General features: G+C 43.6%; 1 protein-coding gene across 1 annotated transcript in view; it reads right to left on the bottom strand.

Moving 5' to 3' along the window:
- Positions 1 to 3,098, bottom strand: part of LOC124718741 (phosphoserine aminotransferase) — a 97,568-nt gene extending 94,470 nt beyond the window's left edge. The window contains exon 1 of the mRNA XM_047244356.1: positions 2,853 to 3,098. Coding sequence (XP_047100312.1) covers positions 2,853 to 3,098 — 246 coding nt within the window. The remainder of the gene's footprint in view (positions 1 to 2,852) is intronic.
- Positions 3,099 to 13,638: the final 10,540 nt, after the last annotated feature.

Genomic DNA, 13,638 nt, shown 5'->3' with positions numbered 1-13,638 from the left:
AAATCGCTTTACAGCATAACCTCAACACACTAGACAATCAAAACACGTAAGGGCTACAGCTACCTGCCATCTCCTGAAAAGTGCAAAGATTCCCACCGATGGCGGATAACAATGCGCTTTACTTACGGCCTCCATTTACAGGAAATTACCCATGTTCCGCAGTCGGAAATTTATGAGCATGCGCAAAGTTGAATACTAAAAAAGGCATCGTGTGGACATACCTTTAGTTGCTCTTGCCTCATGTACAGGAATACTTTCCATTTTTCATGTCAGCCTATCATCAAACCTGTATCCGTCACATTGCCCCCCAAAACTGTGAAGTGTGCAACATGCTTGTATCACTGTATCCGCTACATCCACATTAATATCGATTGGACGATGAAAAATACTCCATTTACTACATAAAATGCGCCATGCACATTCTGCGTAACGCCATGCTTGTGATGTAGTTCAACACTTTTTGTTTATTTGCCAAGTTCTTTGCGGCGAATGGTCTCATTAAGTCGTCACTCACTGAAAAAGCCCCGTCAGCCACAAACACGTAAGGGATTTTCAGTCCATAAGAATCGTTTGAAAGTGATGCTGCATCTGGTAAATTCAAAGTGTGATTGTAAACTTTTTACCTAATTCTGTTGCTTTGAATACATTACAGTCTCCTTGATGACCAAACGCCCCTACGTCTATGAACCTGAAACAATAATTTCTGTCTGGTATCGCCGTTAGTACAACGGAAAGTTACTCTCACTAATTACAATGTTTGCTGCCTGATCTTCATGGTTTGACGCTTCTTACGAGGTTTCCATCTATGGATCCAACACAGTGAGAGATTACTTACTGGTCTGTTAGAAGATCGTGATTTCACATCTGGAATTTCGTGGGGAGCCACTAATTTTCTTAATTTATGGCCAACTTTGAGCTTGACAACATGTTAAGCGTCCTGCAGTATATGTTAAAGACATAAAGCAAATACTTCAAAATGGCATAAAAGGCTGAAACCTGGGTTGCACTTAAATAAACAATAAAATAGTCAAATGGCGGTGAGTTCCTTTAAAAAAATATTGTATGACTGTTGCTCAGCAACATCAAAATCAGTGAGGGAAGTTTGCTGTCTTCTCTACTTGGTTGCTGATATTCTTCCGCCCTTCTTTAGTCGGTGGTTACGTATAGTTCTCTTTTATCATCTTCCATATGAACGTGCATTTGTCTCTATCGTAGATCGGTGGAGAAGAAGCTCAATATGTAGAGAATGCATCGAATTCCAAGTCCCTACATACCTGTAAAATTTGACTTGATTCATCGGAAATCGTTGGCGAAAGCTTGCAGATTTTCTTTTTATTTACATATTGCACGACGCTTTTCGGGAAATTATTCCCATTTTCAACTGCATTTTCTGTGTGCCGTGCCATTTGTTCGTGATGTTTTCCAAGTGTGAAGTGCTGCATTGTCCTGTTCTCTTTACTGTAATGTATGAAAACGTGCGCATATTTTAATCAATCATCGATATTTACACAGAGTTAGTGCCGAACCTGTATCTAAAGATCGCCCGTTAATTAAAAACTGCACCTGTTTTTATAGATTAATCGCCGCCATTGGACATGACACAGTGAAAAGACAGCATTCTTATTTAACGAAGTGCCACTCATAGCTGACAGTAACAATAAGTGCGCACAGTGAATGTTACCGTAGTTTGTAGCGATGCACTGTTGACAAGGGTTTTTATGGGCTTGACGCTGCGTGAGAAAAGCGCCCGTATGCCCAGCACAGAGCCTCACGTGTTGCTTGAATCGCGGCGTAAACGCGCGTGAGAAACATACTTGTATGGCCGTTGCCTAATTAACTTGTATTTAATCAGGCGCGCGGGTCACCAAAGTTTGCCTATGTCCTGGGCTAAAGCAATGAAAAAAAAAATCAGCAGGTAAACGCACACTCGCCCAGAAAACAGAACTAATAAAGAAAAGTATGACAGCCATGCCAGTGAAATTTCGCGGCGCCGGGCGGTGTGGCCGTGCGGTTCTAGGCGCTTCAGTCTGGAACCGCGTGGCCGCTACGGTCGCAGGTTCGAACCCTGCCTCGGGCATGGATGCGGGTGATGTCCTTAAGTTAGTTGGGTTTAAGTAGTTCTAAGTTCTAGGGGACTGATGACCTCAGAATTTAAGTACCATAGTGCTCTGAGCCATTTGAACAATTTTTTTTAAATACAATCTTCTCGGTTTTCGAGCCGCACCAATTCGAATTGACGCGGCTTAAAAACCGAGATTTTATTCACGGTTTCGTTATACTTGAACGTGTTTTTAAAACAGCTATGCCTCTTAATATTTTAAACGTATGTTTTCCACAGTATGTCAGCAACACTTTTCGTTATAGCCTTTTTATTGTTTTAAGATGTAAACAATCCACTAGTTGTATTTGTATTTTTCCCGTGTTCTGCTGCAGATCAGAAGATGGTCATCGCTGATAGAAACCGGTAAGGACGTAACAATTTTGTGGAATTAAAAAAAAAATGTACACTTTCTGTATTACTGTTTATCCGCGACCACGTCGCAGCCTGTGGTACCTACCTACAAGAGTTCCGTTTTTTATCCACTGAGGTGCGGAACCGTAAAAATGGACGCGAACTACACGGAAACTAATTAAGACTCAAAAACGTGCGTGCGGCTCGTTATTTGTTGCTGCGTTAGATGATTGAAGGAGCCTCCGTTTGCCGCCCGGTGGACGGGTAAACAAGCTCCCGTTAGCGACAGGCGACGCACCTGACCTTGACCTTGGGAGTGACTTGACCTACGCTCACACGCTAAGGACGCACCCATCCTCCTGTGGCGCGAGGCCTCGCTCAGGGAGCGCCACAAACTCACCTCCCGCGGCAGTTTGGCTGGCCCGGCTCCGAAATTGAAGACCTTCTTCGCTGTCGCCATGTTGCTGCGTCGCTCGCACTGCCACTGGGAACACTGCTCTCCCGTTCGCCTGCCAGACGTCAATTGAAGATGAGTGGCCGCCGGCTGCTGGAGCGTCGCGCCACCGGCTGATAACTGAGCAAGTGGACGCGCTGCCAACCTAACGGCTGCAAACAGCGCCGAGCTCATTGGCTGGAAGGGCCACATAATGGGAACCGACAAGGTGCCAGCGCTGTTACTGGGCTGCTTCGGGGCCCTCACACTTTCAGTAATACAGGGTGTTTCAAAAAGAATATACGTTTTCGAATGCTTATATTTAATAAACTTTAAGACATACGGACTGGAATACTCTCTTTCAATTCTGAAGACGGCAGGGGTAAAATACAGGGAGCGAAAGGCTATTTACAATTTGTACAGAAACCAGATGACAGTTAAAAGAGTGAAACGGAAGCAGCGGTTGGGAAGGGAGTGAGAGAGGGTAGTAGCCGCTCCCCGATGTTGTTCAATCTGTATACTGAGCAAGCAGTAAAGTAAACAAAAGAAAAATTCGGAGGAGGTATTACAATCCGTGGAGAAGAAATAAAAACATTGAGGTTCGCCGATGACATTGTAATTCTGTGGAATCAGCAAAGGACTTGGAAGAGCAGTTGAACGGAATGGACAGCGTCTTGAAAGGAGGATATAAGATGATCATCAACAAAAGCAAAACGAAGATAATGGAATGTAGTCGAATTAAATCGGGTGATGCTGCGGGAATTAGATTAGGAAATGAGACACTTAAAGTACTAAAGGAGTTTTGCTATTTGGGCAGCAAAATAACTGATGATGGTCGAAGTAGAGAGGATATAAAATGTAGACTGGCAATAGCAAGGAAAGCGTTTCTGAAGTAGAGAAATTTGTTAACATGGAGTATAGATTTAAGTGTCAGGAAGTCGTTTCTGAAAGTATTTGTATGGAGTGTAGCCATGTATGGAAGTGAAATGTGGACGATAAATAGTTTAGACAAGAAGAGAATAGAAGCTTTCGAAATGTGGTGATACAGAAGAATACTGAAGATTAGATAGGTAGATCACATAACTAATGAGGAGGTATTGAATAGAATTGTAGAGAAGAGGAATATGTGGCACAACTTGACTAGAAGAAGGGATCGGTTGGTAGGGCATATTGTGAGGCATCAAGGGATCACCAATTTAGTATTGGAGGGCAGCGTGGGGGGTAAAAATTGTAGAGGGAGACCAAGAGATGAGTACGCTAAACGGGTTCAGAAGGATGTAGGTTGCAGTAAGAACTGGGAGATGAAGAAGCTTGCACAGGTTAAAGTAGCATGGAGAGCTGCATCAAACCCGTCTCTGAAGACCACAACAACAACAACAACAACAACAACAATGGATGCACCAAGATCAGGTCGTCCAACAACAGTCACAACTGAGGAAAATAAATTGCGGGTATGTTTAAGTGTGACCCAAAGTCCGTGGAAATCACCCATATGATTAGCAACTGAAAGATAATTGTTAAGTATTCTTTGTATTTATAATGAAACATAAATTCACTCTTTAGTTGTAACCTTTGCCCAGTGTCCAGCGACTTTTTCGCCACCCTGTACAGGGAGTTTCAAATTTATGTTACACACTTCTAGAGGTTGTAGAGGGGACTTAGTAGGTCAAGTTTTATGTAGGAACCCATGTCCAGAAACATCATCCAGCGACGCTACAACACGTCAAAGTTAGGCGCCGGCGCCTGTAAATGTACTTATGTACAGGATAGTGATACAAACGTTCCTGGACTATAGAGACGGATAAGTGTATCAAATTCGATGAAAGGAATCAGTGTATCGGAAACGAACGAGTCGAAATTAACAAGCGAAAACCGTTCTGATATCTGTAGCGGTGGAATACATGTGCTAGTACTGTTGTTGCCAAAATTGTAGGGTAGGCAACTTTCAGAGGTGGTAGTGTGGACAAAAAAAAGTCCAGTAAACTTGGTCCCTAAAATGCCCACCGCAGTAGCTGTGAGCACTTGTGAGACACATCTCCTCTACTGAACAAGTGCTCGTAGCTCTTAAGGTATGCATTTTATACCTCACGTTTACGAAACATTTTTTTCCTTATTTGGATCCATACTAGCACCTCTGAAACCTGCCTACCCTGTAATCTCAGCAACGACACTATCGGTGCACGTACTGCACTGGCAGAGGTATCAGAACTGTTTCCGCTTATAACTTTCGACTCGTTCGTTTCCGGTACAGGGACCCTTACCTTATACTGGTACATTTCCCCTTCTCCACCATCCTAGAAAGTTTGTGACATCATCAAGGAATCACCCTATATATACATACATTTACAGGCCCCGGCGTCTATACCTTTTGCGCTCCGTAACGTCATTGGTTGATGTTTCCGGACATGCGTTCCTGTGTAAAACGTGATCGACTACGCCTCCTACACAACATCTGGAAGCGCGTAATGTGAAACACCCTGTGTTGACTACCTGATGGCGCGTACTGTCTACATCTACATCATACTCCCAAACCATCTTATGTTGTGTGCCGGAGGGTATTTCTGATACACCCCCCCCCCCCCCTCACCTACCCTGCTCCACTCGCGAATGGCGCAAGCGAGCGAAGAACAACTATCGGTAAGCCTCTGTATTGGCTCTAACCCCTCGAATTTTCTCATCGTGGTCATTACACGCCTCTTCACAGAAAGTGTTGCCTCGATATTTCAATAGCAAACGTCTCCATGATGCACAATGCCTCTCTTACAGCGTCTGCTACATGACTCTGTAACGCTCTCGTGCCAACTGAATGACTGTAACGAAACGCGCCGCTATTCGTTGGATCTTCTCTACCTCTTCTATCACTCCCACCGGTAATGGTCTCACACTGATGGACAACACTCAAAAATCGGTCGAACAAGCTTTCTGGGTGAGTTACGTTTCCTTAAGATTCTTCCTGTCAGTGTCATTCTGGCATTTGCTTTTCCTGCTATCTGTTTTATGTGATCATTCCACATAAGATCGCTCTGCACAGTTACTTCTAAATATAGTTCTATTCAGTACCTCCTCATTAGTTATGAGATCTACCCATCTAATCTTCAGCATCCTTCTGTAGCACTACATTTCGAAAGCTTCTATTCTCTTTTTGTCTAAACTATTTATCGTCCACGTTTCACTTCCATACATTGCTACACTCCATACAAATACTTTCAGAAAAGACTTCCTGACACTTAAATCTATACTCGGTGTTAACAAATTTCTCTTCTTCAGAAACGCTTTCCTTGCCGTCGCCAGTCTACATTTTATATCCTCTCTACTTCGACCATCATTAGTTATTTTGCTCCCCAAATAGCAAAACTCATTTACTACTTTAAGCGTCTCATTTCCTAATCTAATACCCTCAGCATCACCCGATTTAATTCGACTACATTCCATTATCCTCGTTTTGCTTTTGTTGATATTCATCTTGTATCCTCCTTTCAAGACACTGCCATCTGGTTTCTGTACAAGTTGTAAATAGCCTTTCGGCCTCTGTATTTTACCCCTGCTATCTTCAGAATTTGAAAGAGAGTGTTCCAGTCAACACTATCAAAAGCTTTCTCTAAGTCTACAAATGCTAGAAACGTAGGTTTGCCTTTCCTTAATCTTTCTTCTAAGATAAGTCGTAGGGTCAGTATTGCCTCACGTGTTCCAGCATTTCTACGGAATCCAAACTGATCTTCCCCGAGGTCGGCTTCTACCAGTTTTTCCATTCGTCTGTAAAGAATTCGTGTTAGTATTTTGCAGCCGTGGCTTATTAAACTGATAGTTCGGTAATTTTCACATCTGTCAACCCCTGCTTTCTTTGGGATTGGAATTATTATATTCTTCTTGAAGTCTGAGGGAATTTCGCCTGTCTCATACATCTTGTTCACCAGATGGCAGAGTTTTGTCAGGACTGGCTCTCCCAAGGCCGTGAGTAGTTCTAATGGAATGTTGTCTATTCCCGGGGCCTTGTTTCGACTCAGGTCTTTCAGTGCTCTGTCAAACGCTTCACGCAGTATCATATCTCCCATTTCATCTTCATATACACCCTCTTCCTTTTCCATAATATTGTCCTCAAGAACATCACCCTTGTATAGACCCTCTATATACTCCTTCCATCTTTCTGCTTTCTCTTCTTTGCTTAGAAATGGGTTTCCATTTGAGCTCTTGATATTGATGCAAGTGGTTCTCTTTTCTCCAAAGGTCTCTAATTTTCCCGTAGGCCGTACCTATCTTACCCCTATATATATATATGAAGATGGTATGTTCTTTCGGACATGTCCGGTGACCATGCAGCTCGTTAGAATGAAATTACAACGAAATGAATACCCCTAGCTGTTACAGGCGTTGATATAAGTCAATGGGGACAGTTGAAAATGTATGCCCCCACAGGGACTCAAACCCGGGATCTACTGCTTACATGGCAGATGCTCTATGCATCTGAGCCACTGAAGAAATATTCATAGTGCACCTGCCAACTGCCTGTATGCAGCTAGGGGTATTCATTTCATTGTATTTCATTCTAACGAGCTGCATGGTCACTGATGGTATCTGGTCTTTCGGACATGTCTGAAAGAACCGATACCATCTTCATATAAGGCTCACCGACCAGTTGACCATCTTCATCTGTGCGGATGCACAAACAGTCCCCGAACTCTTACGGGAATCGGCAAAAAGCCGCGAGTAATAAGTATAATGGGCAGGGGCACTATGAATATAGTGCGGGACAATAAGTTGCGAATGTGGGTCTCAAGGGAGGCGTGCCAGAGATAAGTCCCTGCAGTCGCACTATCCTCTGTGTCTTCGGTGGCTCAGATGGATGCCCGCACGGTAGCTCAGCGTGTTCGGTCAGAGGGTTAGCTGCCTTCTGTAATAAAAAAAAACTGAGTTAATCGATCAACAACGAGCTTAAACGGATGTCTTACGACGTCCGCCACAAGCAGATGCAACGAACATAAGCGAACAAAATAAGATTTTAAAAAAAGATGGATAGAGCGTCTGCCAGGGAAGCAGGAGACTTCGCGTTCGAGTCCCGGTCGGGGCACACATTTTCAACTGTCCCCATTGACTTATATCAACGCCTGTATGCAGCTATGGGTATTCATTTTATTGTAATAGATTAATTTTCCGATGTATGCGCAATATGTTGCCCAGTTTGATGTGGAAAACAGCCATAGCAAAAGAGCATGCCGGAAATTCAAAAAAAGCTAAGTGTTACATTTACAGGTTCAGGGTCAGCTGTCAGAGCCTGTACCGCTCATCACTCCTCTACAGGTCATTGTGCAAATCGATACTGTCTTCTGGCGTTGCTACTTTCTTAAAGAAACCGCCTCATCTGCGAACAGTTTTAAAGAGCATACGACGCTTTCTACTGGAGCATTTACATGCATTACAAACAGTAACGGTGCTATCACGCTTCCTTGGGGTACTCCGGAAATTACATCTATCGATTTTGTTTTATGAAGAGCGTCGTGTTGAGTCTTATCTGCAAGTAAGTCTTGAATCCAGTGGAATTTTAGGGCTATACTCGATATGCTCGTATGTTGTTTTCGCTAGACGGCAGTGTGGGACTGTGTCAAATGCGTTCCTGGTGACAAGGAATACGCCATCAATCTGAGTGTTATTGCTTACGGCGCTATGGATCTCGTTGAGGAATAGAGCGAGCTCAGTTTCGTGTGATCTCTGTTGATTTTTGTCGAGGAGATTTTTCTTTCTCCCTAAACGTCATAATTCTTGAGCGTGAAACATGTTCCACAATTCTACTACAATTGGCATCAAGATACAGGCGTATAATTATGTGCATCTGCCCTACAGTACTCCTTGAATACGGGAATGATCTGCTCTTTTTTCCAGTCGCTAGTTTACGATAAAGTGCTGCCAGAAGGGTACCAAGTTCTTTCACATAATCTTTTTTGTAGTGTCTTGTACACCTACGTATCTCATCAGGCCCAGATACCTACTAAGCGACTTTAGGTGCATTTCTGTTCCGCCATCGGGTATCTCAGTCACTGAAAGGAGGGGCCGAGATACGATCTTCTGAGGTGAAACAATTTCGGAATATCAAATTCAGGATTTCGACCGTCTCTCCACCTCCACTAGGACCTTGCCTAGTACGGCGGTGCGGGACTCCCGCATCGTTCCCCTACGCTCTGTCTAGGAATGTGGGACTTCATCACCTACTCTGTTATCTTCCGTTTCGGTACCAGTACGATCGCTAGGCGAATGAACAGATGATTTCGAACCGCCTACTGATTTTACAAAAGACCAAAATCTGTTGAGGTTTTTACTCAGATCGGTTGACAAAATTTTACTTTGGAAGTCACTGAACACTTTTCTCATTGCTCTCCTTACGTTCGTTTTCGCTTCGTTCAGCTTTTGTTTGTCAGCTATGTTTTGAGTTCACTTGAATCTGAGATTAAGCTCTCTCTGTTTAAGTAGCAGTATTCTAAAACGTCTATTAAACCATGGTGAATCTTTCCCATCCCTTAAGACTATGCTCGAAACTTGTCTAAAGTATACTGAACGATGCTTTTGAATTTTTTCCATTTTTGCCACACATCTTCGTTTTCACCACTAAATATTCGATGCTGACTATCAGATAGTTTGTAATTTGTATCCCGTCAATCTTGTTAATCAAAAATATCTTCCTACCTTTCTTAACATTCTTTGGTGAAACCATAGCCATAGTTGCTATCATTGTTGTTGTTGTGGTCTTCAGTCCTGAGACTGGTTTGATGCAGCTCACCATGCTACTCTATCCTGTGCAAGCTTCTTCATCTCCCAGTACCTACTGCAACCTACATCCTTCTGAATCTGTTTAGTGTATTCATCTCTTGGCCTCTCTCTACGATTTTTACCCTCCATGCTGCCCTCCAGTACTAAATTGGTGACCCCTTGATGCCTCAAAACATGTCCTACCAACCGATCCCTTCTTCTAGTCAAGTTGTGCCACAAACTCCTCTTCTCCCCAATTCTATTCAATACCTCCTCATTAGTTATGTGATCTACCCATCTAATCGTCAGCATTCTTCTGTAGCACCACATTTCGAAAGCTTCTATTCTCTTCTTGTCCAAACTATTTATCGTCCATGATTCACTTCCATACATGGCTACACTCCATACAAATACTTTCAGAAACGACTTCCTGACACTTAAATCTATACTCGATGTTAACGAATTTCTCTTCTTCAGAAACGCTTTCCTTGCCATTGCCAGTCTACATTTTATATCCTCTCTACTTCGACCATCATCGGTTATTTTGCTCCCCAAATAGCAAAACTACTTTACTACTTTAAGTGTCTCATTTCCTAATCTAATTCCCTCAGCATCGTCCGATTTAATTCGACTACATTCCACTATCCTCGTTTTGCTTTTGTTGATGTTCATCTTATACCCTCCTTTCAAGACACTGTCAATTCCGCGTAACTGCTCTTCCGAGTCCTTTGCTGTCTCTGACAGAATTACAATGTCATCGGCGAACCTCAAAGTTTTTATTTCTTCTGCATGGATTTTAATACCTACTCCGAATTTGTCTTATGTTTCCTTTACTGTTTGCTCAATATACACATTGAACAGCATTGGGGAGAGGCTACAACCCTGTCTCACCACCTTCCCAACCACTGCTTCCCTTTCATGTCCCTCGACTCTTATAACTGCCATCTGGTTTCTGTACAAATTGTAAATAGCCTTTCGCTCCTTGTATTTTACCCCTGCCACCTTTAGAATTTGAAAGAGAGTATTCCAGTCAACATTCTCAAAAGCTTTCTCTAAGTCTACAAATGCTAGAAACGAAGGTTTGCCTTTCTTTAATCTTTCTTCTAAGATAAGTCGTAGGGTCAGTATTGCCTCACGTGTTCCAGCATTTCTACGGAATCCAAACTGATCTTCCCCGAGGTTGCTATCATACCAGAAATATTTTCAGAACTAAAAATACTGACTAGCAGTATTCATGTCCTTCAGAACATTCTCAGCGTTGCCAATATGTACTGAACTATCAGGTGAAGTATTGACGTTTTGGCAATATTCTACACTCAGATGTTGACAAAGCTTCATGAACCACCCACTTTTTATGTTTTCAATTCGCCACTGTGCATATCACACCTCTGACTCAATTTTTAAGTAGTCTTTTAACACAAAACTATTTTAATAGTCCTATGAAAGGGTAGTCATTGTATATACCACTTTAGGATGGTCAGTGGAGGATTCTCTATGACACTGCTTAAAATATTGATTTGAAAATATAGTATACATTGACGAATTACATCTAGGTGACAAGTCACAGGATAACGATATGCAGATATACAATACAGGTGGTGGTAGTATCGTGGACACAGGTTATAAGAGGGCAGGGAATTGTCGGAGCTGTCATTTGTACTCATGAGATTCATGAGAAAAAGCTTCCCACGCGATTATGACAGCAATACAGAAATTAACAGACTTTGAACGTAGAATAGTACTTGAAGTTAGACGCGTGGGACATTACATTTCGGAAGTCGTTAGGGGATTCGGTATTCTGGCATCCACAGTGTCAAGAATGTGTCGAGAACACCAAATTTCAGACAATACATCTCACTACAGACAATGCAGTGGCGGACGGGCTTTACTTAACGACTGAGAGCAACAGCGTTTGTTTACAATTATATAATGGAGCTGCCGCTAGCTTGTCTCAATCCCGCAGTACAGGTGTCTAGGAGCTGTTCCCCTGGAAGACGACGAATTCGCGTCCTCCCATCGGCACAGTGAAGTATGTATCGGGATTCATCAGACCGTGCAACCTCTGCCACTGTGCCATCATCCAGTGCCGATGGTCACTTGCGCATTTCAGTCGTAGTTGCCGATGTCGTGGTGTCAACATTGCCACATGCACGGGTCATCGTTAGGAGTGTTCGGTACACTGTATGTTCAGACACACTTGTACTCTGCCCAGAATTAGTGTGATTTTAGTTCCGCCACAGTTCGACACCTATCCTGTTTTACAAGTCTGCCCAGCCTACGACGTCCGACATCTGTAATTTAGGGTGGCCGCCCAACTCGACGACGTCTGGACGTGGTTTCACCTTGGTTCCGCCAGGTGTTGAAGACACTCGTCATAGCACTCCTCGAACCCCCGACATGCCGTGCAGTTTCCGAAATGCTCGTACCGATGCTCACGTGCCCATTTCAGCGATGTTGCCGATGTTGGGATGTTAACACTGGCACATGCATAGGTCGTCGACTGTGGAAGCCCATCGGTAGGAGTGTTCCGTGCACTGTGCCATCACACTCTGCCCTCGGTCAAACTCAGATAGATCGGGCGCCTTCCGCATTTTACACAAGGACAGCACGCTCACTGAACCGTGTATATATCTGACTAACAGTCGTTCCTCGCCAGGTGACGCTGCTGTTGCCTGGAACGGTTTAAATCGATAGTAGGTTTGCGGCCGTAAAGTTCTGGCTGGTTAGTGTATATACAGGGTGGTCCATTAATAGAGACCAGGCCAAATATCTCACGAAATAAGCATCAAACGAAAAAACTACAAAGAACGAAACTCGTCTAGCTTGAAGGGGGAAACCAGATGTCGCTATGGTTGACCCGCTAGATGGCGCTGCCATAGGTCTAACGGATACCAACTGCGTTTTTTTAAAAATAGGAATCCCCATTTTTTATAATATATTCGTGTAGTACGTAAAGATATATGAATGTTTTAGTTGGACCACATGTTTCGCTTTGTGATAGATGGCGCTGTTATAGTCACAAACGTATAAGTACGTGGTACCACGCAACATTCCGCCAGTGCCGACGGTATTTGCTTCGTGATACATTACCCGTGTGAAAATGGACCGTTTACCAATTGCGGAAAAGGTCGATATCGTGTTGATGTATGGCTATTGTGATCAAAATGCCGAACGGGCGTGTGCTATGGATGCTGCTCGGTATCCTGGACGACATCATCCAATTGTCCGGGCCGTTCGCCGGATAGTTACGTTATTTAAGGAAACAGGGAGTGTTCAGCCACATGTGAAACGTCATCCACGACCTGCAACAAATGAGGATGCCCAAGTAGGTGTTTTAGCTGATGTCGCGGCTAATCCGCACATCAGTAGCACACAAATTGCGCGAGAATCGGGAATCTCGAAAAACGTCGGTGTTGAGAATGCTACATTAACATCGACTGCACCTGTACCATATTTTTATGCAACAGCAATTGCATGCCAACGGCTTTGAACGTCGTGTACAGTTCTGCCACTGAGCACAAGAGAAATTACGGGACGATGACAGATTTTTTGCACGCGTTCTATTTAGCGACGAAGCGTCATTCACCAACAGGGGTAACGTAAACCGGCATAATATGCACTATTGGGCAACGGAAAATCCACGATAGCTGCGACAAGTGGAACATCATAGACCTTGGCGGGTTAATGTAAAGTGCGGCATTAGGGGAGGAAGGATAATTGGCCCCCATGTTATCGTTGGCAATCTAAATGGTGCAATGTATGCTGATCTGGTTCGTAATGTTCTACCGATGTAACTACATGATGTTTCACTGCATGACAGAATGGCGATTTCCTTCCAACATGATGGATGTCCGGCACATAGCTCGCGTGCGGTTGAAGCGGTATTGAATAGCATATTTCATGACAGGTGGATTGGTCGTCGAAGCACCATACCATGGCCCGCACGTTTACCGGATCTGACGTCCCCGGATTTCTTTCTGTGGGGAAAGTTGAAGTATATTTGCCATCGTGATCCACC

This window comes from Schistocerca piceifrons, chromosome 10, assembly GCF_021461385.2.
Source record: "Schistocerca piceifrons isolate TAMUIC-IGC-003096 chromosome 10, iqSchPice1.1, whole genome shotgun sequence".
Taxonomy (NCBI): domain Eukaryota; kingdom Metazoa; phylum Arthropoda; class Insecta; order Orthoptera; family Acrididae; genus Schistocerca; species Schistocerca piceifrons.
The sequence above is the reverse complement of the archived record's forward strand: the minus strand, read 5'-3'. Positions and strand labels throughout refer to the sequence as shown.